Raw genomic sequence first — 26,085 nt, 5'->3', positions numbered from 1 at the left:
TAGTATCCCACCGCAGGTGCCTTTATAAAAAAAGCTGCTTTCAAAAAGAGGGCTTATTTGACAGATTTTAATGTCAAAATAGAAGATATATGTTTATTTTTTAAAAAGTAGGTGTTGCGTCTTTTTGTGAAAATAATTCCGACCATTTTTTTTTCGGACACTCGCACACACGCCGGTGACATCACGCGATGTTTGTAGTGCTATGGCGTACCAGGAAGGGGAGTCGCTTGAATCTTGGCTCAGTGAGTTATTAATCCCATTTTATTAATTAAATAGCATTTGTAATTAGCTAGATGCGTTGCTCCGTGATGACGGGGGGAGAAAATCAGTGTGTGCAAAAGCTGTCAGCGCCCCGTCGAAAGCGGCTTTCCTGCAGTTTGAGCAGAGATCCAGGCTGTCAGTCCAACCAGTGTCTGCATGTTTAGCTGAATGGGTGGAGAGCTGTAATAAACACAGTCTGTGCCGGTGACAGCTCAGTGCGTGCAGTGATTGTGCAGAGGCACGGAGTTCCGCGCATAGTTACCCCCTCACTGCACAGCTGAGCGCAGCTTTCAGGGCACAAACAGATCGGTGTGGGTGATGAATGAGCAGCACTGGAAACTGTGGACAATGCATCAGTTATTACACAGAGGAGGAGTAATAACAGTCACTCCATTGTCAGTTTCAGCACACAGGACTCACATGGGTATATATTCTATATATATGCATACATATATATCAAAGAAATATTGCAGTTTTATTATATGACGTCTGCTTTTCAGGTTAGGGTTTTGCAAGCATTTAAAGAAACCTCATCCTCACACGAGTCAGACTAAACTAAACTATACTAAACCCTACAATCTCATCCAATTTCAGACCAATCTCCAAACTACCTTTCCTCTCTAAGGTTCTGGAAAAAGTTGTTTTTCTTCAGCTCCGGACTTTTTTAGATCAAAACAATATTACTGAAGTATATCAATCTGGATTTACAATTCACCACGGCATTGAAACCGCTCTTTTAAAAGTACTGAACAACCTCCTAACTAGTACTGACTTGGGGGATTCTGTAATGTTAGTACCCTTGGACCTCACTGCTGCCTTTGATACAGTAGATCATAGGTTTATCTTCACATCAAGACCTCCCCAACAGTTGACATTTTTAAAACCCGGTTGAAAACTCACTTTTATTCCATGGCTTTTACTGAGTCCTGATATGTTATTTTAACTATTTTATGTTTTTGTTTTAACTGATGCTTGTGTTATGTTGTGTTTTATGTACTGTGTTGCTTTTGTACAGCACTTTAGTCAACTGTCTGTGTGTAATGAATGAATATAATATAGTAGTTTCACTTTTTGAATGGAATTACTGAAATAAATCAGCTTTTAATAAATGTGGAGCCTTTATGTTTATATATGGAGTTTTCTGATTCATTGATAAAATGTGTTGCATAGGAAATGCTCCTTGAACACACCAGTTTAGTTGGTGCAATTCTCTTTCTCTAACAGATAAAGCCACCCATCCAACAAACAGGCAAGAGGACTGGGAGTACATAATCGGCTTCTGTGATCAGATCAACAAGGAATTGGAAGGGTATGTCTAATGCATTTATTTATTTATTGAAAAGAAAACTTACTTCAGTCAGCATAGGAACCTATTTATTGATTTATTTTTTCCTTCTTGCCTTTTTTTCTTGCAGTCCCCAGATAGCTGTAACTCTGCTCGTACACAAAATCCACTCTCCGCAAGAATGGGAAGCTCTTCAAGCTCTGACAGTAAGAAATGCTGCACAGACCTGTGAACAAGCACATTTCTCTGAACTACTGAACCAACTATTCACATAAATACTGTGTGGGCAGGTACTGGAGGCATGTATGAAGAACTGTGGCAGACGGTTTCACAACGAAGTCGGAAAATATCGATTTTTGAATGAGCTGATTAAAGTTGTTTCTCCAAAGGTGAGGCGTCTTCAGATAGGCTTCATGCTGATAAAATGCATGCTGAGTGGCTAATGAGTCATTGCTTTATATTTCCAGTACTTGGGTGACAGTGCGCCTGAGAAGGTGAAAAGAAAGATTGTTGAAATGCTGTACAGCTGGACTGTCGCGTTTCCCAGTGAAACCAAGATCGGTGAAGCCTACCAGACACTGAAGAGACAGGGTGTGTACATATGTGGATCAGTATCACCATAATGTATGTAAAGCTACGTTTTCCTCAGTCCTGTCCGTGCTTTCTTTGACAGGCCTCGTGACACATGACCCGGAGTTACCGCTGGACAGGACTCTGATTCCTTCTCCTCCAACGCGACCTAAACATCCGGTGTTTGACAATGAGGACATGGGAAAGGTGAGAGATAGATTGATTGCCTCATTTCATTGGAATCATTTGTCTTAGTGTGAATATAGGTAATCTTTTTACTAGAAAATCTTGGATTTCTACTATTATAACAAGCAGACTGATGTTTAAGTCTGTGTCTGTGTAGCTGCTTGCTGAGCTTCTCCGGAGTAAAAACCCCGAAGATCTTCAGGAAGCCAACAGATTAATCAAAAACATGGTGAAAGAGGTGAGACATGTCAGAGCCCTCTGAATGTGAATTTTTAACACAGGTATCTGTTCTTGTACTTGGCACTGTTTTTCTCACATGACACTTTTATTCCTTTTTGCCAGGATGAGGCGCGAGTGCAGAAGGTTACAAAGCGAATGCACACACTGGAGGAGGTGAACATCAACGTCAAGTTGCTGACTGAGATGCTGTCCCACTACAATAAAGACATTTCCACTGACTCAGACAAGGAGATCATTAAGGTGTGTGTCCATACCATAGACTGTATACAAAAGATGGAGGCAGCCAATGTGACATCACCTATTGGTTTGTGAGCTGCCATTTAAATTTGGTCATTGCCATTTTTTTTTAGAGCCACAAGTGACCATAATTGGACAAGAAGGTGGAGCTCTGGTTAGGGTTAGGCTTAGGGTTGTTGTATCTGAACAAACAAACAACACTTCTGGAGCCATGTCCTTTGGGGAGACGAGACCAAAAGGGTTTTATTTGGCTATAATACACAGCGCCAAAGTCCAGACCTCAACCTGATTGAAATGCTGTGGTGAGACATTAAGGGAGCTGTGCATAAACGAACGCCACAAACATCAGTGAACTGAAGCAATGTTGTAAAGAAGAGTGGGCCAAAATTCCTCCACAACAATATGAGAAACTGATAAAGTCATACAGGAAATTATTACTTCAAGTTATTGCTGCTAAAGGTGGTTCTACAAGCTACTGAATCCGGTAGTCTACTTAGTTTTGTCACAGGACTGCATAGAGTCCTATGAAAACTTTCTTTTTTTACATGAATGTAACTTTAGGTATTAATGCAATTTAAACATGTGAGTTATAAAAATTCATCCCTCATACAGTTGCCAAGAAGGGGGAAATTATCTATAGAGAATGCAAAAAAGTTGGAAATTTTAAAAATATGGGAATTGTCTCTCTTTCGGAGCGGGCCTGAAGTGGCCATTTGAGGAACTGCAGTTTTTGGTACTTTGCATTTGTTTTCAGTTATAGAGGCGGTTTCAAGGAGGTTGCTGCTTGGTCCCTGCACACAGGAAATGCGCATACAGTACAACAGGATCTACTTTTTTATTCTACAAACAGAAAATGGAAAACACTGTAGCAGACCTTTTCAATTGGGTATTCAATGGCACAGATAGAGTAATATTCTTATTTCACAGATGAGTAATTTGCTTTATTATTTTGCTTTGTGTTGAATATACTGTGTTGGTGATAAAATATTGTTTGGACCTAATGTTTTTTATTTGATATAAAATTCTTTGATGTCTGTGGAGATTCCAACTGCACTGGTACACAGCAGCTGGTGCCAAATGTTAACCATGTTCATGTTAACCATACAACACGTCCTTTGTATCACCTCTCAGGAGCTCTACGAGCGCTGTGACAAGCTGAGGCGAGCCGCTTTCAAAATGGCCACTGAGACAGAGGACAATGACACCAGTTTAGGTTTGTCTAAGCAATCAATTATTCACTTTTTGTGTGTCATGTCACTGTGTAAAATCTGTAAACACTGACCTCTGAATCCCCAGGTGACATCCTCCAGGCCAGCGACGACCTGTCCAAAGTCATCAGCTCCTATAAGAAGATTGTTGAGGGGCAGCCAATCAACGGCGACAGCGAAGAACCTCAATCTACAGCTGGTCACAGCGAGAGCGGTGAGAGATGTTTTTCATTTAAAAAAACCTTGATTGCCCTTTTGTATCTAATTGGATTCAGTTTATATCTCTGTCACTCAGCAGAAATCACAGATACACTGATTGACCTCGCCGGCCTTGATGTTCCGAGCCCTCCGCAGCCTGCTGCCCCTCCGTCCCACTCCTCACAGCCCATCTCTACTGATCTCACAGTGACCCCGATCCCTATCCTGCCGCCTCCTCCCAAACGCCTCACCGGCAGCCAGAGCAGCAGCCCGAGTCATCCCCCCGCCGACCAGGCCTCTACTGCACTCTCTCTCCTGGATGATGAGCTACTGTCTCTTGGTAGAACATTCCCAGTGTGTCTAATGGAATCAAAGGAACAGTTTTGGAAATATGCTTTTTCTGTGAATTTTAAAGTGAAGCATTAGTTGAGAAAACCATCTAACAGTCATGTTTTTGTTATAGCTTGTGATAGTCTGAAAAAAAAAACAACATAATGATGAATGCCTTCATCTTCTCCCAGGACTAAATGACCCCCCTACCTCTCAGAGCAGCCAATCAAAACCTAAGCTTGATGAAATCGCCGATCAGTGGGATTCCTTGCAGGTACATCTAATATACCTAACTGCAGATATGTAGCCAGTGTGTAACAGGAGCGTAAATGATCTTATCTCCTCCTGTCCTCCACAGGCCCCAGCAGCAAGCATGGGTATGTTTGGCAGTATAGCTTGTTCAGGTCCAGTGGTGCCGCCAGCTGAATCAGCCACCACCTGCAGTCTACAGAACCTGCAGGACCTGGCCATGATGGGCTTTTCAGATCACAAGAGGTATACTGATTGTTTTTCCCTCCACTTTTCAAATTCTTAAAGTAGCAAAGTTTCTGTGATTCTGTCTTGTAAAGCACTAATCTGTCGATGCTCTTATCTGCCTTAACTGACCTAATCGAATCATTTTTCAAGAACAGTACAGGGATGTATTATTTATTAAATGGCATTTTCAGTTTGTCCAACCAGAAGATGGCCAGAGGAAACAGCTTTGGAGTTCCTGCAGCAGGACCGCCTCTCATTCCTGTGCAGGGTTCTCCCTCTTCGGCATCTCTTCTCCAGGGAACCATGCCTGGCTCTCCTGCCTTGTCCCATATGAAGGCCCATAGCCTCGACTCGGCCCCAGGAAGTCCGCTGTTCCGCTCTCTGTCCCCTTGCCACCCTCCACTCCAGGGCAGCCCGGTTAGAGCCAATGAAATCTCCCTGAGCAATGTGCACGTTCCTCTGGAAGCCATCAGACCAAGTAAGAAAAATAAAGAAAGGGAGAAAAGGAACATGGAGTGCTGGGCATCTAATTCGCCACCTCAGAGGGTAGTTCATGCCTGCCTCTTCCTGACTGGCTGTTCTTTGTGTGTCTTCAGGTAAAGTCTTACCCGTGACTGCATATGATAAGGACGGTGTTCGTGTGCTGCTCAATTTTGCTTCTGATTGTCCCCCCGGGAGGCCTGATGTGTTGGTAATGGTGGTGTCAATGCTTAATACAGCACCCCTGCCTGTTCATAGTGTGGTCCTACAAGCTGCTGTTCCCAAGGTAAAGACATTAACTTCTCTGTGTTTTCATTGTAAATATTACCTAGTGTTTGCTTTTAATTAGGTCCTGCATTGTGATGGATTCATTACATATTTTGCTTCCTGAACTATCACGGGAAAACTCTAGAAATGTTCTGTTTTAAATTCCTCCATCCACAGGATTCATACACGAGTCAGTGTTGATCTTTGGCTTCAAAAGGACTTTTTTGCTCTTTTATTTTATTTATAATCTCTATTATATCAAGAGATTTGTTATGAGAAGAGGTTTGATTGAAGTCCAAATTTCCTAAGCCTGAAAGCAGTCTAGGTCTCTTTCAAATCACGTCTTTTTTCATACGCTGAATGGTTATTATGTTTTTGTTTTGTTTTTTTGTCCAGTGATATCCACACCCAACCCCCAAACATGCCTACCACAGCTTTAAAAACTTTCCAAGACTATACTCCAATCAGCCATAACCTTAAAACCACCTGCTTAATATTGTGTAGGTCTTCCTCCTGCCATTAAAATAGCTCTGGCCCATTGATGAACACACACATGGGGGCCCCAACCAGCCTCTTTGTTCCTGGCAGTTTTTGCAGCGTGTCAGGGTGCATTGTCCAGCGGGGGGATACTGCTGATGTCAGGGAATGCCATTGCCACTGAGTGGTGTTCTTGGTCTGGAACAAAGTCTCCCTGCAGAGGATTGCACTGTAAGAATAATCAGTGACATTTACATTTACAACATTTACTCCACGTATCAGTGGTTTTAACTGATTGGTCTATATTAGTGCTGGCTGGTTCCTGAATCACCTGGGTTAATGAGTCCTACTGAATCCAAGTCCGAGGTCTCCATTAACCCAGATCATGTGAGCTCTCTGACTAGCTGCTGCTGCTAAGTACAAAAAGCGAGTGAGTGAGAGCGGAGACTTACCGGAAACACTGCACCTATGTCGTTTGATTGCACCGTTTCACTGAATCAAGTGAACAGACTCACCAGAAACATCGCCAACTCAGGTGATTCAGCTGAACCAGGTGACAGAAATGAGCTTTTCTGCGAAGAGTGGCTAGCCTCTCCCTTAGAGATAAGGTGAGGAGTTCAGTTCAGTTCAGTCCTAGAGCCGCTACCTGTCCACATCAAAAGGACCCAGCTGAGGTGGTTTGAGCTTATGACTAGGATACCTCTTGGGCTCCTCCTGGGTGAGGTGTTCCGGGCATGTCTGACTGGAAGGAGGCCCTGGAATACACCCAGGACACACTGGAGAGATTGCATTCCTTAGCTGGCCTGTGAACAGATCAGTGTTGACCTGGATGGACTGGAGGAGGTGGCTGGGGAGAGGGAGGTCTGGCCCTGTGAACCGGCCATCCATCTGGATGGATGGAAGGAATTCTTGTAAATTATTTTAACCAAAAGAAACTTTAATAGTGGTTGATAATCCACAATGTAGTAAGTTCGTGTTCCTCCTGTAATGTCTGTTGCATGCTCAGTCTCTTTCCTCAAGATAATTTTCTCTGTCAACTTGTGAAAGGGTAGATTCACAGATCTGTCTTGAAACAATACTCACACACTGAGAATGAACACTGAGAGGCTTCAGCACTCTTGAGTGTTTACAATGCAAAATGTCCCTTTGCCACTCACAGCAACACAAAGAAAAATTGTGAACCTATCCTCTAATAAAGGCATAAAAGAGCAATGTTGACTCCTCCTTTTATCTTCCACCAGTCAATGAAGGTGAAGTTGCAGCCCCCATCAGGAACAGAACTGGCACCCTTTAACCCCATTCTACCTCCAGCCTCCATCACTCAGATCATGCTGCTGGCCAACCCAGCAAAGGTAGATGACATAATTCTACTGAAAACCTAGTGCTATAGAAGCTATGTACATATTGTCCATATAGTGTAGTACATACACTATATGGACAAAAGTATTGGGCTACACTTCTTATTCTTTGAGTTCAAGTGTTTTCAGTTCCTAACTGTGCAGTCTGTCTTTACAAACATTGGTGAATGAACGGGTCATTCTGAACTGCAGCGTGGTGCTGTAATAGGATGCCACCACTGCAACAAGTCAGAAGTTTAAATTTCTTCCCTCCACGATCAGCTCCATGGAAGGGAATTTTTAATGCTTCAGCTTACCGCAACATTTAGACAATTTCTTTTCCAACTTTGTGGGAACAGTTTTCTGTGCCAGCATGACTCTGTCCCAGCGCAGTCATGCTCCAGTGGTGTGGAAGAACTTGACTGGCCCGCAGAGAGCCCTGCCCTCAACCCCCACTGAACACCTTTGGGATGAATTAGAGGAAAGATTGCGAGCCAGGTCCTCTTGTTCAGCATCACTGTTCCACAGATTTCCCAGAAGAGTGGAAGCTGTTATAAGTGCAAAGGGGGTATAAACTCCATATTAATGGAGTTGAGACGGGATGCCATAAAAGCTCCTATAGGTGTAATATGCAGGTGGCCCAATACTTTTGTCCACATAGGTGTATCTTCCGAGCCGCAAAACCTTCTGCAGGAGTGTGTAAGGTTGCGTGTTCTTTGTATGTCCTCGCAGGATAAGGTGCGCCTGCGTTACAAGATGGCTTTCACTCTCGGAGACCGTCCATGCAATGAGGTTGGAGAAGTCGACCAGTTCCCCCCGCCAGAGATGTGGGGTCATCTATAGCAGTGTGCAGGCTGGCTACTCAGCAGGGACAGGCTGGTTCATACTCCATGAAGGGGTGTGAGTGCGTGTGTGTGTTCATATCCATCCCAGAGAGATGGAAAAGGAAGGTTGTTAATTTCAGTTGCACTCTTCAGCTTTACATTCCTTTCAGTGGGTCACGTTTTGGATGTTATTATTACTGAGATGTTAAAAGCAAACACTAAAGGTTTTATTGATACAGTGCTTGCACATTACTGCAGATAGCTAACAAAGCAAAGATAGATACTAGTAAGTAAGGCAACCTTGGTGCTTACAGGCTTTGACAGATATTTTAATGCATTTTCCCGAAGAGGAAATAGTTTGAAAGTACAATGAATTATGCATTAGAGACTGAGATGTTGGGTTTATCGCAACAAATATTTTAAAAGAAACTAACCTTGAAGTTAGCAGAGCCTGAGCTGGCAGATGTGCTTCTATTTATTCATGTGGTTGAACATTTATACTTGAATATATCCTGAGAGTTGAAGATTAACTTGATATGAAGGATTCAGTTACATACGATCGCTGCAGAAAGATAGAGAGATGAATATTTAGGATTATTTTATCCAACAGGATTTTGGGTATGTGTGATTAAATTGTGTTGCTAATATCGCCCTGTGCTAGATTAGCTGCTATGAAGGAAAGGTAGAGCACTTAGATGGTAATATGGAATTGCAGAATTGCCGTTATGAGTCCAACACTGTTTTTTTTTTTTTTGTTTTTTTTTCATGTTTTCTTTTGAAGGTAAATGATTCTCAGTTAGTCGGTATCTATAGTTTTGTTCTGTATTAAAAAATTGTTTACTCCCCTCCTACCAGGCTCAATACTGGGAGTATTTCTGTCATAATTATTATTGTCTGTTCATAGTATGTCAGTGGATCGCTCAACCCAAAAAATGTGAACTGAACCAACCTGAATCTAAATCTGTCACTAAGCAGATTGCTTTCCAGTGTGCAGCAGTGGGATGGAGTGAAGCTGTGTTTTCATACGTCTGTGGGCTCAACCCTCCCCAACACTGGATTCCAGAACTATTCAGACCCCTTTCACTTTCTCCACACTGAAGATGTGGATACAATTGATATTTTTGTTCACGGATCCTCACTGAGATCCTCTGATGCCTCATTAAACTGGATAGGGAGCATCTGTGAGCCGTCATCTTCACATCTCTCGACAGATCTGTGGGCTTTAAAGCTTGGCTTTGGCTACAACGCACAAAAACAATCATTGTTTTTGGCTTTGTGTCGCTGTTTTATGTAAGCTTGTTTCCATCACTGAAAGGAAGAAAAGCATTTTTGCCATTCATAAGTCAAAATTCCAACTTGACGACTCAAACTTCTGAGAAAGTTACTCAAAATTGAGAAAATATCTTTAAATTTTGAGTTATCTCAAATTTTTTCAGTGTCAGAAACAAGTTTCCATAGTATTTGGATGCATTCATCCTTTCAGGCCTGCTTCTCAAAGAAAGGTCACGCTTGGATTCTTTTCCCAACCAGACCGGAGTACCCCTTTCCTCTCCCTCTGGACACTGTAAATGCCATTTGGCAACTACAAGCAGGCTGTCAAATGCTGATAGTGAAGTGTGGCATCCAAGCTGCTGCTCTGACATGCTTGATTAAAAGCTACTGAGATGGTTGTCCTTATGGCAGGTTCACTAATCTAGGCTGAGGAAAATCCAAGCTTGTTAGTGGCCTTTGGCTTCACAGCCACCTCCCTGACTGAAGCCCAAATGTTGGACAACTAACTCTACAAAACAGAATCAATGTCGTTTCACTGTTTTTCTTCTTTTTCACAATAACTGGGACGTCTCAAAGCTTTAAACAGTTAACAGTTTCATCAGACTTCCTCTTTATTTTTGGTTCTGCTGTGCAGCATGACTTGTGGGACCTTACATAAACGCCAACACAGGTACACACCTGTCTAAACAATGTCTGATTCATTTACTTTGCCACAGGTGGACTTTAGACACGTCTCAACAGTAATTGAAGCAAACAGGACCAAACAAACCACAATTTGAAGCACCACACCAAAGGCACCAAATGCTTTCTGAGACTTTATGATTGCAAACACATTTTGTTTAAAATAAACTCAATGGAACATAAAGGGGGTCCTAACACTTTGAATTCACTGCATTCCATCTCTGATAGTCCTCTGCTCATCATACTGGATGTACAGAAGTGTGTTTACTGTACATACTATGTAATGTAATAATGTACCTGCTGTTTGGTGTATGACAAGTTCTGTGAAAATGTCACATGTAGATTTTGGGAGAGTGTTAGGACTGTATATGAGGTATGATGTGTCATTTATTTACTGCATGAAAAAAAATAAAAGGTCTTCATGGATGGCTGTTTGATGCTCTGAAGATATTTACCTTAAAAAAAAAGTCTGATTTCAGTGAGTATCATGAAAAGTATTTTATTATCAAAGAGCACATTTTGATTATTTTTTATATACAGTACAAAAATGCAAAAGGAAGAGCCTTTTTGTTAAAGTCACACTTTCATGTTTCCACTGTTCCCTCTTTGACTATCGCCTGAGCCAGATTCCTGGCCAGAGCGAGTCTCAGGAGCTCCACTTTGGTCACCTCTACATCCTCCTCCTGCAATGACAAAAACACGAGGGGTGAGGCAGACTGTAGGTCTTCATGATTGCAGCAGCTGCATCGTAACATCTGCCTACAAGTTACAGGATGAGGGTTTAAGTTTGTGTTTCAGAAACCAAGCAAAGCACAGTAATAACCTAAAGTATATGAATCTAGCCTCCAACCTTGAAATAAAAACAGCAGCACCAAATATTAAGCCATGCAGTCAGAAGCAGCTGCCAGAGAGCTTGTAGTCTGATTGTGTGAGTGGGATTAAGGCTGTGAGAACATGCATACCTGCATGGGCCTGTCTGTGCTGGAAGCTGTGCTGGAAGCTGTGGTGTTCAGCGAGGAGGTGAGCTCCTCTAAACAGAGCATCAGCTCATAGGTTTGATCTGCTGTGAAGATCACCTGAAAAGAAGAAATCATTGTTGCTGCAGGTTACAGACCACTGACACAACCAAGGAAACAGCAACAACTGATTCAGAGGTACAACTCTGATTATACAATTAAGACATCAAAGTTTATCATGTCGACCTTAAATCTGCACTATAACTGAAAGGGGGACACTGTAGTTTATTTTGGTTTAGAATAACATGAATGATATTATGCAGACTAAGGTATAAAATGTGCTTTCACAATGAAAGATTAAAAAAAAAAAAAAAAGCCCTGTATGTTATTTTACCTGCAACATTATCAAGTCAGTTTTTGAATGCATTTTGGATGTACATTTAAACATCATATATTTATTGTAGCTATCATACCAATTTTGTTCAACTCCAAAGTACACTTCCTGTTTGTTGGTGACTAACCTCTTTCTGCTCCAGCAGTGGGAGGGCATCGGTCAGCAGAGTCATCCAGAAGCTTTGGGGAGCAATCTTGGCCGTCATGAGGGAAAGGAGCAGCTTTGCTGCCTCCCTGAAACGCTTCTCTCCGTATAGCTTGTGAAATTCACGGTACTTTCCTGAGAATGAACAGAAAGCAGTGTTTTCAGACTCAGATGTGCTCAAACTATTCAGGCAATTGTGTGCATGTGCCTTCTCTAGCAATTAAACACTTTAACCCATAGTTCACAATTAGCAATAATCTATAGGAAAGTATTTGCTCCGTTATCTTATAGATGGTTTCTGTCTTCACCCTGATTTTCCACAGTAAATCACACCATCTGATGCTGTTGCATTAAACAGCACCCAGCTTTATTTAGATGTGTGCGTGCACATCAATGTGTCTGAGACTCATGTGAATCGAAGCTGTACTGACTGAATGTCCCTTCACTTGATGTGCCGAATGAACTTGTGAGAGTGACGGAGTGGCTGAATCTCAAGTGGAGCGGTGCTAATACTGCAGCACGTGCACTCCCTGATCATACCGAGAAAAGTGAGCCTGTCGCTGAGAAGCATCGCTGGACCCAAGTTATCAATCAGATCCAGATCAGAGAAGGTCCCTCTGGCACAGTAATCCTGCAAGAACCTAAACCACACGTACACACACAAACACACTATTAAAAACAAATATTTGTAAAAGATTACCACACCAGAAAGTGCTTTCACAGAACCCATAACACAAAGATTCAGAGGCCAGAAGTACTAGTTGCTGTTTAATGGTACAGAAATATGTCCACAGTGGAAGCCATGTTCACCAGAAAGAAACCACTCTCTCTGCTATGGCCAAACACTAAGATGCATTCAATGGAAAAAGGTGAAAATAAAATAACAGTGCTTGGGTTTTTTTTTAGAATTATAATTAAAGGAACTAACCTCTCTGAAATGAGGGTGGCAAAGGCAGCATCTTTGGCTCTTATGCTCCATGAGAGAGCAGAGCCCAGTCTATTGTTCCTCAGAGCCCGCATAGCCATGATCTTACAGATACTCCGCACTGTATAAAGACAAGAAATGAATGTTTTAGGTCTCTCCTGTACTGAGTAGGGAACCCCCACCCAAAAACTTAAAACAAAACACAGCTTCACCTTTGTGTCTAAGCGGTAAGAACAAAAGAGTTACCTTGTTCTGACATTTGCCTCTGCTCACAAATCCTCAGCACCTTGAGAGCTTTGCGCTCCGTCTCTAAAGGGACGCGTTCTATCTGAAGCTCCAGGTAGACACGGCCAAACTCTGGACAGTGATCAAAGTAATCCACAGCCAACTGCCAAAGGCTAAACACAGAAAAACATCCTCTATCATTAAAGTGCTAACTTACACTTCAACTCTCAAAGTATTATACATCATACATTCACTGCACTGAACCTTGAGATTAGCATACCTGTGATGAGTGAAGAGACCAGAAGCATATTCCAACAGGAGAAACTCTCTCAAGTTAGAGCCAAAGCTGCAATTGCACACACACATGAAAGGCGTGGTCAATACTCGCTAATGAAGTGCACAATCAAATCAAAAATGTAAAGTTCAAATACAGTCAAACAGCATCCTTACTGTAGATTGTGAGACTGGAGGAGTTTGCAATGATCCAATAAATCTGTCAAATGGGCCACAAACCACCAGTTGTTGAGAGCAATGCTAAAAGCACACGATTAAGAAAGTTTATAAACCTCCACACGCATGAAGTTTGCTCATAAGGTATATGCACATGTATGTTTGGATGCAATTCTATCATCTTACCTGCAGTCCTTGATGACCTGATGGATGTCAAACTCAAATGCAGCAAGTAAGATGCTGTCCAGGGGCTCTGGGACGCTCCTCGAGTCCAGAAACATTGTCATGCATGACTGCAGTGCACGCGCCCACACAAACACACACACACACACACACACACACACATAAATAGACCACATCAGCAGTAAATCGGGGTTGCTGCACACTTTTTAACAATCAAATTTTAAACTGTTCTGAACTGTACTGGAGTAAAATTGCCTCAAATTGCCCATCTTACAAGTAGCAACAAAACTGGCAATCCCCAATACTTTTTTTAGTCATGAATTCCCTCATCTTGTCATCTACTTCCTCTTGTCTCTTTTGGTTTGCCATTTGTGACAGCGGATATAATACACTGAGAAAATGCAAAGTGTAACATGGAAATCAAAAAAAAATTCTTTAGAAAATTATAAGTAGAAACAATAACATTATTTTCAGTATGTTTGATAAAGTAGAAATACTTTTTAAGACTGAACCAGGACTACCAGTGATTATAAAATGCTGAATAATGTGAGAACATACCTGAGCATAATAATGCAACTCTGTGGGTTTCACTGTGGGGTGGCAGAAGAGAAGTCGAGTGACGAGGAAGTGATACCAGGTGCCCAGCAGTTCCTTGTGCTCCAGCAAAGTGTCTTCATCCCCCAGAAGGATCTAGGGTCAAATGGTGAGGAATTTTTTTTTTTTTTTTTAAAGTTTGCACTGATCTTGCAATTAATGACCAGCAATAATTTCTATAAGCACACACACACACTTGCCTATGAATAATTTCTTCATCCTGTGATATTAGAATCTCCCTTTGCATGTAAAGTCTGAAGAAGTAAACGGACCACAGAGACTCCCAATGTCATCACTAACCTTACAGATGAGCTCCAGATGTCGGTTGCTGGCAAATGAGTTGTCCTGCAGGGAGCGGTCCACCTCCTCGTGCCAGTGCCTCCACTTCACATCAAACTCAGTGAGCGTCTGAGTGCCACCAGGCTGAGGGGAGCATTACAGCAAATTCAGAGGTGTAAGCCAGCATGGGCTGGCTCATGAACTCATACTGTGTTTAGACTGTGCGAGAGAAAACCCATACTGAATGAACACAATACCTTTTCCCTCCTTTACTGTCTGAACGATATATGCGAAAAACAACAGCCAGTCAGAAACTTTAGTGTGGAAGCTTTGAAGAGATTTGTGCAGTTTATATTCACCACCAGCAAAGTAAAGAGGCTTAAACACAGTTCAATCAGTAGCAGCACATTTGATGTTTACTCCTTTTAAGTTAAAGTGTATCAAATTTTTATTATTTCATAACATATAGGATGTTTGCAGCATACACGTTCAGATGTTGTCCTTCAAGTCAGTTAGGTTCCTTGATCACTTTGTCATTCTCCTCTCCCTCTCCTATCATTTCCTCTAATGTCATCTCTACAGCCCTATTAAGAAAACATCATGGAGCTGTGTGATTCCGGCTCCCATTCTGGAGTCATTATTGACCATAAAATCAATAGTGTACACTTTCATAATAATCCCATTTAGAAATATGATTAAAACAATTCCAGCTATCAGTCAGAGGAAATAAACGATTGAGGTTTCATCTTACATTGTAGAAGGGCATCTTGCTGAGCAAGGTATCCATCTGCTTGTACATGCTCCTGGCAGCAGGCTGTAAGGTGGCCTGTTTCACCAGCATCTGTCTGGCTTCTTCCAACCTGCCCTGCAGTACATAACTCACCACCTACACAGCACGCACACAAGGCATATGATTACTGAGGTCTCGCTCGAGTATGCATATCAGACAAAACACAAATTAAGAACACTGCCTGTAAAATTCATCACAGCACCTCACAGGATTGTTTAAAAGGAAGAATGGCATTGTGTGTATAATTTTACAGATATAAATGTGTGCATGTGATGCACCTACCACGTCCCAGTAGTCATGGTGCTCAGCAGGGCTCTCACTTTGGAGCACCTCTCTGGCCCTCTCATCTACATCAGCCTTATGTAACCTTACCCAGTCCAGCAGGTGGAGCAACAGGGAGCCCGCTAAAAATACACACACACACACACACACACACATTGCAGATACGTTTGTTTGGGTCTTTTTACAACCCTAAAGTCCAGCCATGAGATATAGATTCTAACCTGGAGCAGCTTCGATGAAAAGGACTTCACACAGATTCCAGATCATTTCTATTGCCAAAAGAATGGACACCTTTAACAAAACAAAACAGACTAGGGTCAGACGTGTCACTAAACAATACAATCAAATGTAAATCTGAGTAAAATAAATGTATGTGGATTGTTCCTTATTAGCAGCTGAACATTAACTTCCCCTTTCACATAAAGGCTGCTTTATTGTGTTCATAAAACACCACAGATTGTGCTATGCTACACTGTCACAATACTCAACTAAATCATGTTATTAGTCAGTTATTGACTCTTACTCAGAATCTAATATAAATATGATGCCCTGTATGTGGACTAGTTCAGATAATGTCCCTGTTCTTACCACACATATACATACACAATAGCAGTAAATACCTGATTTCCATACTGCCTGGCCAGCTCTCTCTCGCTTGTAGAAACTGCATAAAACGTTAATTTCATCAGTCCTGAGCAATTACACATATTTCCTGTGTTTTATTGTTTGGACACATCTAAAATTATTACCTGCAACTTGCTGAAGTTCTTCCATACAAGCTCGGATCACAGATCTATAATTTTTGCTGATGCTGACAAATCTAAGACGTAAGGGAGAGATAAACTTAAAATTGTGAAAGATACAATCACAATCAAGTATTATGTGAGTGCTTTGTATGTCTTTTGAAACTACTGTTATGCCACTGATACACAATCCAGTCATATGAACAAAGAGAGGGGATTGCATCAGGTGCCCTTACTGGGGTTTTTTACTCTTGCTAGGGAGGTCCTCCCTAATCGTCTGCAGGCCGACAAAGATGTGATGTGACTCATTAAAAAGCTTGCGTAAAATGGGGGAATATATGTCCTCATCTTTCCTGATCTCATGGATGAAAGAGCAACCTGACCCTGAAGCACCTGAAACCAAGGACAGAAGGCAACAAAAGGACAGTAATAATCTTTAGTATTGCACATGTACAACAAAATTAGAGGCAATCCTATCAATGCAAACATCTGAAAAAAAGGCTTAAAGGCCCAGTTTCCCATACAGGGATTATGTCTAATCCTGGACTAAATACTTTTTCCTATTTTGGTCTTCATTGACTTTTTTCTTTTAGTCTAGGACCATGCTTAATCCATGACTGGGAAACCGGCTGAAAAAGTTTGGACCTTAAACAGGTCATTCATGCTTGAAAACCCTGAATTTGTGGCTGAATTTAAACAAATTTGCAAAGAACAGTGGGCCAAAATTCCTCCACAGTGATGTGAAAGACTTGTTGCCAGTTATTCCAAACACTTGATTGCAGTTCTTGCTGCCAGTGGTGGCACAACCAGTTATTAGGTTTAGGGGCAATTAATTTTTCCACACAGGGCCAGGTAGGTTTAGAGAACTTTTTTTTTTTTCCCCTTAGAAAATAAAATTATTTTAAAAATGCATTTTGTATTTATTCAGTTTATCTTTGGCTAGCATTAAAATGTGTTTGATGATGTTAAACATGCAAGTGTGAAAAATATGTAAGAAAATAAGACATCAGGAATGAGGCAAATACTTTTTTACAGCACTGTACAAGACATTTCACATTTTTACGAGGATTCATGCACTTATTCTCTTAAAAAAGTGTGAAAGCATACATGGTGTCTTGTATTAATATTGATACATACCTGATGCTTTGTATAGTGTCTCATATACAAGAATATCACCGGGACCCCATGCAAATCCCATGTGCTTTCCATCTCTGATTGCAGGGATATTCTGCAATTAAAAAAGAGAAACACTATGACTGCACTGAAAGTAATCTGTACAGCATGATGGGGGGTTAAAATTAAACAATTCAGAGCAAGATATAATTATAATAATATGCGGGAACGTTGAGTGGTGACTGAATGTCTAGCTGCATTTCCAACTCTTCAATAAATCAAACTGTAGTTTACCCTGCGCGTAATTCTAACTGGTCTTTTTGAATTCTTGGCACTTTTACACTTCTGACATGATGAATACGTACGCCTTTCTATGTCTAGCTTACTTATAATTATTCTGTGCATAATTATTCGAACAGGTTGTTAAAAATAGGTGGTTGCGATACAGTTAGCGTGTTAGCAAAGCCATTCAGTGGCAATAAAGATTAATAAAACTAAACTACAACGGCTACTTACAGTAATAGTCGGCTCAACGTCTACCTCCTCCATCAGAGAATAATATTATCGACACAATAAAGTGAACAATTATGAACTTTTTCGACTATAAAAACGCCATGAACCGCAAATGGGTCGCCGTGCTGCTTACGCGCCTCACTCTTTCGGTCCAAAGCCCCTCTGCGGCGCATGCGTTAAGATGTCATGGAAGAGGTGCCCGTCTACCTGCCTGTTTTTCCATGGGCTGAGCTTGGCTCGGGATTTTGGATTTATCGCGACAAATGCAGATAACACAGCTTATCACTAACCTTGTAACTACCAAAGTGGGCTCAGCTTCAAGAGAGCATTACACGTATGCAGATCCAGGGTTTGTCCTTTACCCACGCACAAGCCACCCACACTGATGGCTCCACTGGAGCCTATGAAGAATCAGTGCTGGTTTGCCTTGTGCTGCTACAGTCTTTGTATTCGTAAAGGCCGTCATTTGGTTCAGTACACCTACATCACCATCCGGCAGGAAAAAAACAAGATGGCCACTGGGATTTAAAGGGTTAAAAAGAAAAAGGAAACGTAAAAGTGCACATATTGCCCTCCCGGTGTGGTGAGTGTGATATGTAGTGTTGCTGGCTGAACTATGCCGCGCTGATGCGAGGTCAGCGGGGTGATGAAGAGCGTTTTATGAGATAACCGCGTCCCTAAACGCAAAAACAAAGGGCAAAACATCGCCGTGCGCGTGCATGTGCATCCTGACTGCCTCTTTAACGCGCATTGGGACTCTCCCGCCCTTGCCCAGACTGCGCTTTGAACCTCGTGACCGCTCGGTATCCATTCAACGCCCGTTGAGGTGGACGCGCATGGGCACGTGGCCGCGCACGTTCAGTTGTAATAGTTTAAACGGGGACGTGTACGTGCGCGTACTCGTATTCTTTGTGTGGCAGTGTAGAGAAGCGCCAAAAGAGTGACCATGGCTGATGAAAAACCAAAGGTGAGTGTCTCCGCAGTGGATTGAAATACCAGTTTACTCCACGGGATTTTTTTGACACATGCGCGTATAAAAATAGGGTTATTTCAGCTTGTTTTGCTTTGCCTTTTTGCAAAGTTACAAGCTGAAATTCAACTACTAGCTGTACCTACTTTGATAGACCGGAAGGTTTGTGAACGCGCATCCACTGGCGCGCAGACCTCTTTCTGCTTGATAACACACAGCCAACCAGCTGGTGTCATCCCCACTGTATGCCTCATTTCGCCAATGTGCGTTCGTGTGTGTGGTTGCATGTGTGAATGGCTTGTGTGTAATTGGTACCACTGTGGGAGAGTATGCCAGTGAGAATCTGTTTGTGCTACTGAAACTATATGAATCATCACTGTGCTGATATCAGGCTGTGGCTCATTCTGAGTCTGAAGGAGAAGCGAAAAGGAAGGATTTATGAGTTTAGTTAGATTTGAAAAATAGTTTGTATAGTGTTGTGCAAAAGTCTTGAGCCGCCCCTCATTTCTGTTATTTCCTTCCAAGGAGCCAGACTTTCTTTTTGTATTGTTTTTTAAGTGGGGTTGAGCATCAGTTTTCCAGGCTGACGGTATTTATTTGGACATTGGCTGCTTTTTCACTCATTCTATATCCGGTCCAAACTCAGGGGATGGACCAATGTTGTGCCAACACAAAACAGACAACTTGGCAAAGAAACAATTTTTTGCCTGTCCCAAAAACGCATAATTTGTTCCCATTTTTTTAAATCAAATTTATAAAAATACCAAAAATAACACAGGTTGACAGGCATAAAATAGTATTTTTGCACCAGCAACGTGATTCCCAAAGAGCTGTTAGAATTTGAAATATCTCATGGTGTGCAGCGTATCCTTAAAAAATTCTGAGGAAACTGGACAAAAGGATGATGAAAGAGTTGGGAGGCTTTAAAAAAATTCTACAGCAGATGAACTGTATCTGAAAGGCTAGACCTTAAGAAATAGGAAATAATCCAGCAAAGACCTGACATAGGACCTGTGAGATGTATCTGGGCTTTTAATTGATCAATCTACAGTACATTAGTGGAAGAGTGGCTGTCAAGAAGCCATTCTTAAGGGAAACGAGAATGATTCGTGGAGTGATGAGTTCAAATATTGTCATTATGTACCTAGGAGGTCAGGAGAGAGGTGCAACAGTGAGTGTCTACAGCCATCTGTAAAACATGGATGAGGCTCTGTCATGGTTTGGGGCTTGGTGTTGGAGATATTGTCAAAACTGATGCAATTATGAACACCGAAGTGCAATCAGATTTTGATCCACCGTGCAATACCATCTGAAAGGTGTCTGATTGGCAGCAGCTTAATTTTTCAGCATGACAATGATCCCAAACATACTGCCAATGCAATAACAGCATATCTGGATAGAAAAACACACAGAGCACAGTCAGTCATGGATTGGCCTCCCCTGAGACCAGACCTCAACCTTACTGGAGCACTTTAGGATAATCTTGACAGAGAAGGAGCAAAAAGCAGCCAACATCCAAAGAAGAGCTTTGAATGGTCAGGTGAAGCCTGAAGAACTATTCCTGAAGACTATTAAAGAAATGAGAAGAAAGCTTCCTGAGAGAGATCAGACTGTGTTGAAGAATAAATGAATAAATTGACCTTTGAGCTTGTTAGAATTGTACAATCTCTGCTTTGGTCTTATATACTGTATTTCCATGTAAGTTTGCACATTTCAACAAATCGCTGTACCGGTTTTCCAGTTTCCTAGCAAAATACAAAGGCGTGAGGAGTGGCTCAAGACTTTAGCACAGTACTGTATATCTATATCTATACAGTTTCAGAGAATGGGAATCAAACACTGGTCACACGTTCTCCAGTCCTAGGGAATTTTAGGCCTTCAAGCTGATCGATTCCTTTTATGGATGCTGGGATATTTTTCTGACAGTTGCACACTGAGAAAGTAAAGTCCAACCCAGCAGTGCTGCTTATGCACAGCTAAGACTTTTCCTACTCTGTTTCTCTGTGTTGATGCTGAAATTTGCCTCCCTACATCCCCCTCCCACCCACACACATGCAGAAAATTGATCAAGAATCAATAATGAATTAGCACAATTGATAATGTCATACACATTAATAAGCTCTTGTCAATATCCATCCCTAGCCACCTGGTGGTCTGTTTTGGCCTGGCTCAGGAAATTTATTGTTTCATTGCGCTAATACAAAATTAAAAGACCACCAGAGGCACTAAAGGGATTGAAATTATGCATTTAATAATAACAGTGAGTACCGTGCAGCTCTTTTCTTCTGCAGACCTGTAAGTAGTGCGGTGTTTTGGTTAGTTAAAGTGACGTGTTTCTCTCTGTGCTTCTATCCCTCAGGAAGCAGTGAAGACAGAAAACAATGAACACATAAACCTGAAGGTAGCGGGTCAGGATGGATCTGTAGTGCAGTTCAAGATCAAAAGACACACACCGCTCATCAAACTCATGAAGGCCTACTGCGAGAGACAGGTGATTATGGCCCTGGGGTATTACAATAACACTGCTCATTTCCTGAATGGGCACAGATCTTTTATCTTTGCTCCTTTGCTGTTCTCACCACATGAGGGCAACTTGACTTTAGGATTTTTTTTCCCAAAAATATCTGTTGACAGTTCCTCTACCACACCTCTACTACTAATCAGATATATACACTTGATGTAATTCGTAGTCAGCCATTGGATTTTCTTTTTATTCTTAACATTATGTTGGGGTGACTTTTTCGCTGCATCATTCCACACCGTTTACAATTGGCAAAAAGACACGCGTGTAACTGACAACAGTAACAAAAGCCTGTTTTCCATTACAGTGTCTTTGTAAGCCGTGTCAGTACCAGGGTCTTGGAGCTGGCATGCTGTTATTAAAGTTAATAATTACACCTGAGTTTTTCCTGCACGTCAAAATGTAATTAAAAAGGCATCAGAGTGGACTAGTTTTGGTGTCCCTTAATATTTATCAAGAAATAACATTTACTGGGAGATTTGCCTACCCACTGTGGAGCAAGGCTTACAAGTGTTCATGTTGCTAAGTTATGCTGTTTGAACATCATATGGAAGTCATTACTGGAGTTACTTGATGTTTTTAGAGGCGCAACTTTGAAGTTTGCACACAGTTAATCATGTTTTACAGCTGAACAGGCTACAAATAAAGCATTTAATTTTCAGTCCTTTTACACTTATCACACACGCATTTAATGACTGCAGATTTTATATTAGTGTTCTAGATACCAAAAGAAGCCGTTATTCCAGGGCATCTTAAAAGCACCATTTAGCATATAATATATACAGTTGTAAACAAGAGTGTTTTCACATAGAGGACTCTGTGCAGTCCTGTGAAAACCTCTTCAATAAGACTTCAGGGGGAAAGTAGCAGCCAGATGCTGGTAATTAAATGCACTTGATTAATTGATCTTTGGCAAGTGTGAGCACCTCTATAAAAGCAGACGTTTTAGCAGTTTCCCTTTGCTCCATGTGGAGCATTCAGGTGAGTGTTACTACAATGCCACAATCTTCCCAGGAGTGGATGTCCTAGCAAATTCACCCCAAGGTACGAGTTTTTTTGGAAGAGTTTCCAGGAGAAAGCCTCTTCTCTCAAAAAAGAACGTGGCAGCAGGGCTTAGGTATGGAAAACTGCATCTGAACAAACCACAAGACTTCAGGAACAATGTCCTTTGGACACACAAGAACAAAATGGAGATGTTTGGCTGTAATGCACTGTGCTGTTTAGTGAAAACCAAGCACAGCATATCAGCACAAACACCTCATAGCAACTGTCAAGCATGACGGTGAAGGGGTGATGATTTGGGCTTGTTTTGCAGCCACAGGACCTGGGGACTTTGCAGTCACTGACTCGACCCTGAACTCCTCTGTATACCAAAGTATTCTAGAGTCAAATGTGAGGCCATGTGTTCAGTAGCTAAAGCTTGGCCAAAAGTGGGTCATCCATCAGGACAATGATCACAATCACAGCAGCAAATCTACAACTGAATGGCTGAAAAAGGAAAGTATCAAGGTGTTGCAATGGCCCAGTCAAAGTCCAGACCTCAACCCAGCTGAAATGCTGTGGCAGGATAAATGAATGCCTGCAAACCTCAGTGAATTGAAGCAACGTTGTAAAGACAAGTGGGCCAAAACTCCTCCACAACAGTGTGAGAAATTGATAAAGTCACACAGAATATGATTACTTCAAGTTACTGCTGCTAAAGGTCGTTCTGTAATCTTCTGAATCACATCATATTATTTAGTCTTTCACATGAGCGTGCATTTAATATTAAGTTAAATTGAATATTCCGCTTGTTTGTTACTTTTAGGTCACAGTTATGTATGTTGGGCAAATCAACAAACTCAGCTATGCTTGAGTTCCCAATACTTTTGTCATACATAACAGACACATTACATGTTAAATGATTGCTCCATCCATCACAGAGTAACTCATGGTTGTGTTTTCACTTTTACTTGAAAACGTTTTTTGTTCCAGGTCTTTCCTTCCCGCACAAATGTAGTTAGGTCTACAGAGTAAATGCAAGTCCCACCTTGATAGCATAGCTTTAAGGCTTTACGTGGCTCTTGCATTCTCTAAATGAACCTCCCTTATCTGCATCTGTGATTCCGCATTAATCTCAAAAGACATCTAATCTTTTCCCCCTGCTGTTATGGATTAGTTCACATTTTAAGTTGTTCTTTGCCAGGCTACTTGCTCTAATGGCATGCAGGAATTCTGACTTTTGTATGAATTAACACTGGATTGAGCACCACTTTGGTTCTTTATTAATTGCAGCTTCTCAAGGTTTTCTGAAAGAGCGCTGCCTAAACGTTGTGATGAAAATATGTCATTTTGAAGGTCAAATAAGGGTTCGACTGTGGAAGACTGGAAACCCAATCACAGCGTTATCTCTTCTTTGGACTTCCATCAGGGTCAAAGAAATGTTTGTCATACAGCTTCTTTAAAACTACAGCCAGTACCAGATGGTTTTTATTATTCCTTCATTTCTACTTCACGGCAATACATATTTTTTCTATGACCCTCAAACATGAGCTGCCATGTCTTCAACGTTAGCGTATTATTTTTAAAGAGTGACATTTTTAAAGCTGTATATTGCAGCAGATGACTAAAAAGATTGCAAAAAACAAATCACAGTTAAAAATTAATTTTAAAAGCTTAGCTCTCTAAATATATATAGTCTTCTTGGTAGTACTGTGTGAGTAACAAGCTCTGAAAATGAAAACGGCTGCTCTGGGTCTTTGTTTTAACCTCTAAAGGGGTTCATGTGAGACTAACAATAAAATTTCCTGCGTTTATCTTTTCAGGGACTGTCAATGAGGCAAATCAGGTTCAGATTTGACGGACAGCCAATAAATGAGACAGACACACCCGCACAGGTAAGGCCGTAACAATGAGTTAACGCCCTTAAACGTACTTCATGCACTTCCCAAAACAGTGCTTGTGATAAGATTACTTCTTATTGACAGTGTGTATTAGGGGTTTCTGCAGGCTGACAGCTTTTCATTCAAAGTGACAGCGCTGCCACGAGGAGCCTGTTGATGCCTCAGGCTGTCCGAACGAGCTAAATTTTAGTTGTTGTTTTGAATACGTCACTGTGGAGATGCTGGTTGTATGCACTGCAGTTTGTGGTTGGACTAGCCACAACTTGTGTATTTTTGCAATGCTGTCCAAGCTTGTCCACACTGCAGCCTGCAAAGCCAAATACAGTGTGCCATTGTTGTTGCAGTGTTGCTTATTTATGTATGCAAATGAGAAGTTAGGTACATGTGATACAACTGCAACACACCGACATCCTCCTTTCCTTCTTTACAGTTCAGATATTTTCCCCCCATCACTTTACACTTTTTGCTGAAGCTCTTCAAACTTTATGAAATTCACATGTTTTTGCATTTTCCTTTTAACAGTTGGAAATGGAAGATGAAGACACAATTGATGTGTTTCAACAACAGACAGGCGGGTGGATTTAATCCGCCACGTGCTTCACCACTTTTCTCCCAGACACCACCAATTTTTCTGGCCTCCGCGGCACACAGCGCCTGCTTCTTCGCAGCTCGTCTAAACCGAATTCCACGCAGAAGAAGTTTCTCGTTTCTCTGCTACACATAACTGCTGTATAATATTTTCATTCTTGCCCCTGTTACTTTTCTGTCTTTGTACATAAGCCACATCCACGTCACCCTGAGTACAGGTTTTGTTTTTCCATGCTGTATTGTGATAAGTGTTAAGGACTTCCCTTCCAGACTGTTTGAACTGGTGATAGAGCAAACATTGAGTAAAACTGACTTTATTGATCAAAAAATTGCTCAGCTAGTCTTGGTCAGTGGCCAGCAAATCAGTTCTTAAAAGTGTATAATTTTTGGGACTGGCTGTGAACCATATGCCATGTAAGGGGATTGGGGCTGGGTTATCATTTAGTTTCTGTTATATTCAGGAAACATATTTGATTTTATACATTTTTTTAAATAGTAGTGGATGTGTAGAGAAATGTTCTGAAAAATCATTTTTTGCTAGGCCACTTCAAATTTTGGGAAGCCCGAAGAGATGTTTCAGCAAACTAAACATCTGTATTGTCTATTAAGATGCCTGTTGAAATAAAGCTATTGTCTTTTTCCAAACTTTCACCACATTTCTCTATTTTTTAGCAATATAAATTACCTTTGTGTACAGTGCTGTGAAATAGTATTTGCCCCCTTCCTGATTTTTGTTTTGCATATTTGTCACATGTTTCCGATCAAACTCGATTTAATGCTACACAAAAATAACCTGAGTAAATACAAAGTGATGCAGTTTTTAAATGGTGATTTTATTTATTAAGGGCAAAGGTTATTCAAACATACCTGGCTCTGTGTGAAAAGGAATTGCCCCCTAATCTTAATAACTGGTTATGCCATCCTTGGCAGCAAGAACTGCAGTCAAGCTTTTGTGATAACTGGCAATCAGTCTTTCACGTCACTGTGGAGGGATTTTGGCCCTCTCTTCTTTGCAGAATTGCTTAAATTTGGCCACACTGGAGGGTTTTTAAGCATGAACAGCCCGTTTAAGGTCATGCCAAAGCATCTTAATCCCGACTTTGACTGGGCCACTCCAAAACCGTCATTTTGGTTTTTGGAGCCATTCAGAGGTGAACTTGCTGGTGTGTTTCAGATCATTATCCTGCTGCATAAGCCGTGTGC

The 26,085-nt window shown here is 41.4% G+C and overlaps 3 protein-coding genes across 3 annotated transcripts; 2 read left to right on the top strand and 1 right to left on the bottom strand.

Annotated features, from left to right (window-relative positions):
- Positions 1 to 175: 175 nt before the first annotated feature.
- Positions 176 to 10,725, top strand: gga3b (golgi associated, gamma adaptin ear containing, ARF binding protein 3b). Its single transcript, XM_030736142.1, has 17 exons — positions 176 to 242; positions 1,486 to 1,570; positions 1,677 to 1,752; positions 1,837 to 1,935; positions 2,014 to 2,137; positions 2,220 to 2,323; positions 2,460 to 2,540; positions 2,645 to 2,782; positions 3,911 to 3,992; positions 4,076 to 4,201; positions 4,286 to 4,525; positions 4,707 to 4,789; positions 4,874 to 5,010; positions 5,184 to 5,470; positions 5,589 to 5,758; positions 7,458 to 7,568; positions 8,286 to 10,725. Exons 1-17 carry the CDS (start codon positions 203 to 205, stop codon positions 8,394 to 8,396), a joined length of 2,094 nt encoding a protein of 697 aa, XP_030592002.1. The 5' UTR covers positions 176 to 202; the 3' UTR covers positions 8,397 to 10,725.
- A 101-nt stretch (positions 10,726 to 10,826) lies between these two features.
- Positions 10,827 to 18,091, bottom strand: nup85 (nucleoporin 85). Its single transcript, XM_030735691.1, has 19 exons — positions 17,925 to 18,091; positions 17,433 to 17,523; positions 16,532 to 16,688; positions 16,302 to 16,372; positions 16,173 to 16,216; positions 15,774 to 15,843; positions 15,553 to 15,674; positions 15,232 to 15,366; positions 14,502 to 14,624; positions 14,166 to 14,297; positions 13,611 to 13,717; positions 13,425 to 13,508; positions 13,255 to 13,320; positions 12,996 to 13,147; positions 12,753 to 12,870; positions 12,365 to 12,465; positions 11,808 to 11,959; positions 11,293 to 11,406; positions 10,827 to 11,013 (listed from the first exon to the last, which is right to left on the bottom strand). The coding sequence occupies exons 1-19, from the start codon at positions 17,955 to 17,957 to the stop codon at positions 10,915 to 10,917; spliced, it is 1,971 nt and encodes a 656-aa protein (XP_030591551.1). The 5' UTR covers positions 17,958 to 18,091; the 3' UTR covers positions 10,827 to 10,914.
- Positions 18,092 to 18,715: 624 nt separating this feature from the next.
- Positions 18,716 to 25,533, top strand: LOC115784469 (small ubiquitin-related modifier 2). Its single transcript, XM_030735692.1, has 4 exons — positions 18,716 to 18,888; positions 21,251 to 21,382; positions 24,217 to 24,288; positions 24,817 to 25,533. Exons 1-4 carry the CDS (start codon positions 18,868 to 18,870, stop codon positions 24,877 to 24,879), a joined length of 288 nt encoding a protein of 95 aa, XP_030591552.1. The 5' UTR covers positions 18,716 to 18,867; the 3' UTR covers positions 24,880 to 25,533.
- The last annotated feature ends 552 nt before the right edge of the window (positions 25,534 to 26,085 follow it).

The sequence above is a fragment of the Archocentrus centrarchus genome, chromosome 8 (assembly GCF_007364275.1).
Source record: "Archocentrus centrarchus isolate MPI-CPG fArcCen1 chromosome 8, fArcCen1, whole genome shotgun sequence".
Lineage (NCBI taxonomy): Eukaryota > Metazoa > Chordata > Actinopteri > Cichliformes > Cichlidae > Archocentrus > Archocentrus centrarchus.
Note: the sequence above shows the minus strand (reverse complement) of the source record. Positions and strands in the feature narration are given on the sequence as shown.

Excerpts from the sequence above, each read along its gene's own strand:
- gga3b (XM_030736142.1), top strand. The coding sequence starts at position 203 with ATGGCGTACCAGGAAGGGGAGTCGCTTGAATCTTGGCTCA. Across the intron at positions 1,753-1,836 it reads AAGCTCTTCAAGCTCTGACA|GTACTGGAGGCATGTATGAA; the intron begins GTAAGAAATGCT and ends CTGTGTGGGCAG. Across the intron at positions 4,790-4,873 it reads ATCAGTGGGATTCCTTGCAG|GCCCCAGCAGCAAGCATGGG; the intron begins GTACATCTAATA and ends TGTCCTCCACAG.
- nup85 (XM_030735691.1), bottom strand. The coding sequence starts at position 17,957 with ATGGAGGAGGTAGACGTTGAGCCGACTATTACT. Across the intron at positions 16,689-17,432 it reads GACACTATACAAAGCATCAG|GTGCTTCAGGGTCAGGTTGC; the intron begins GTATGTATCAAT and ends CCTTGGTTTCAG. Across the intron at positions 13,718-14,165 it reads AGTTGCATTATTATGCTCAG|TCATGCATGACAATGTTTCT; the intron begins GTATGTTCTCAC and ends CGTGCACTGCAG.
- LOC115784469 (XM_030735692.1), top strand. The coding sequence starts at position 18,868 with ATGGCTGATGAAAAACCAAAG. Across the intron at positions 18,889-21,250 it reads TGGCTGATGAAAAACCAAAG|GAAGCAGTGAAGACAGAAAA; the intron begins GTGAGTGTCTCC and ends TCTATCCCTCAG. Across the intron at positions 21,383-24,216 it reads AGGCCTACTGCGAGAGACAG|GGACTGTCAATGAGGCAAAT; the intron begins GTGATTATGGCC and ends TTATCTTTTCAG.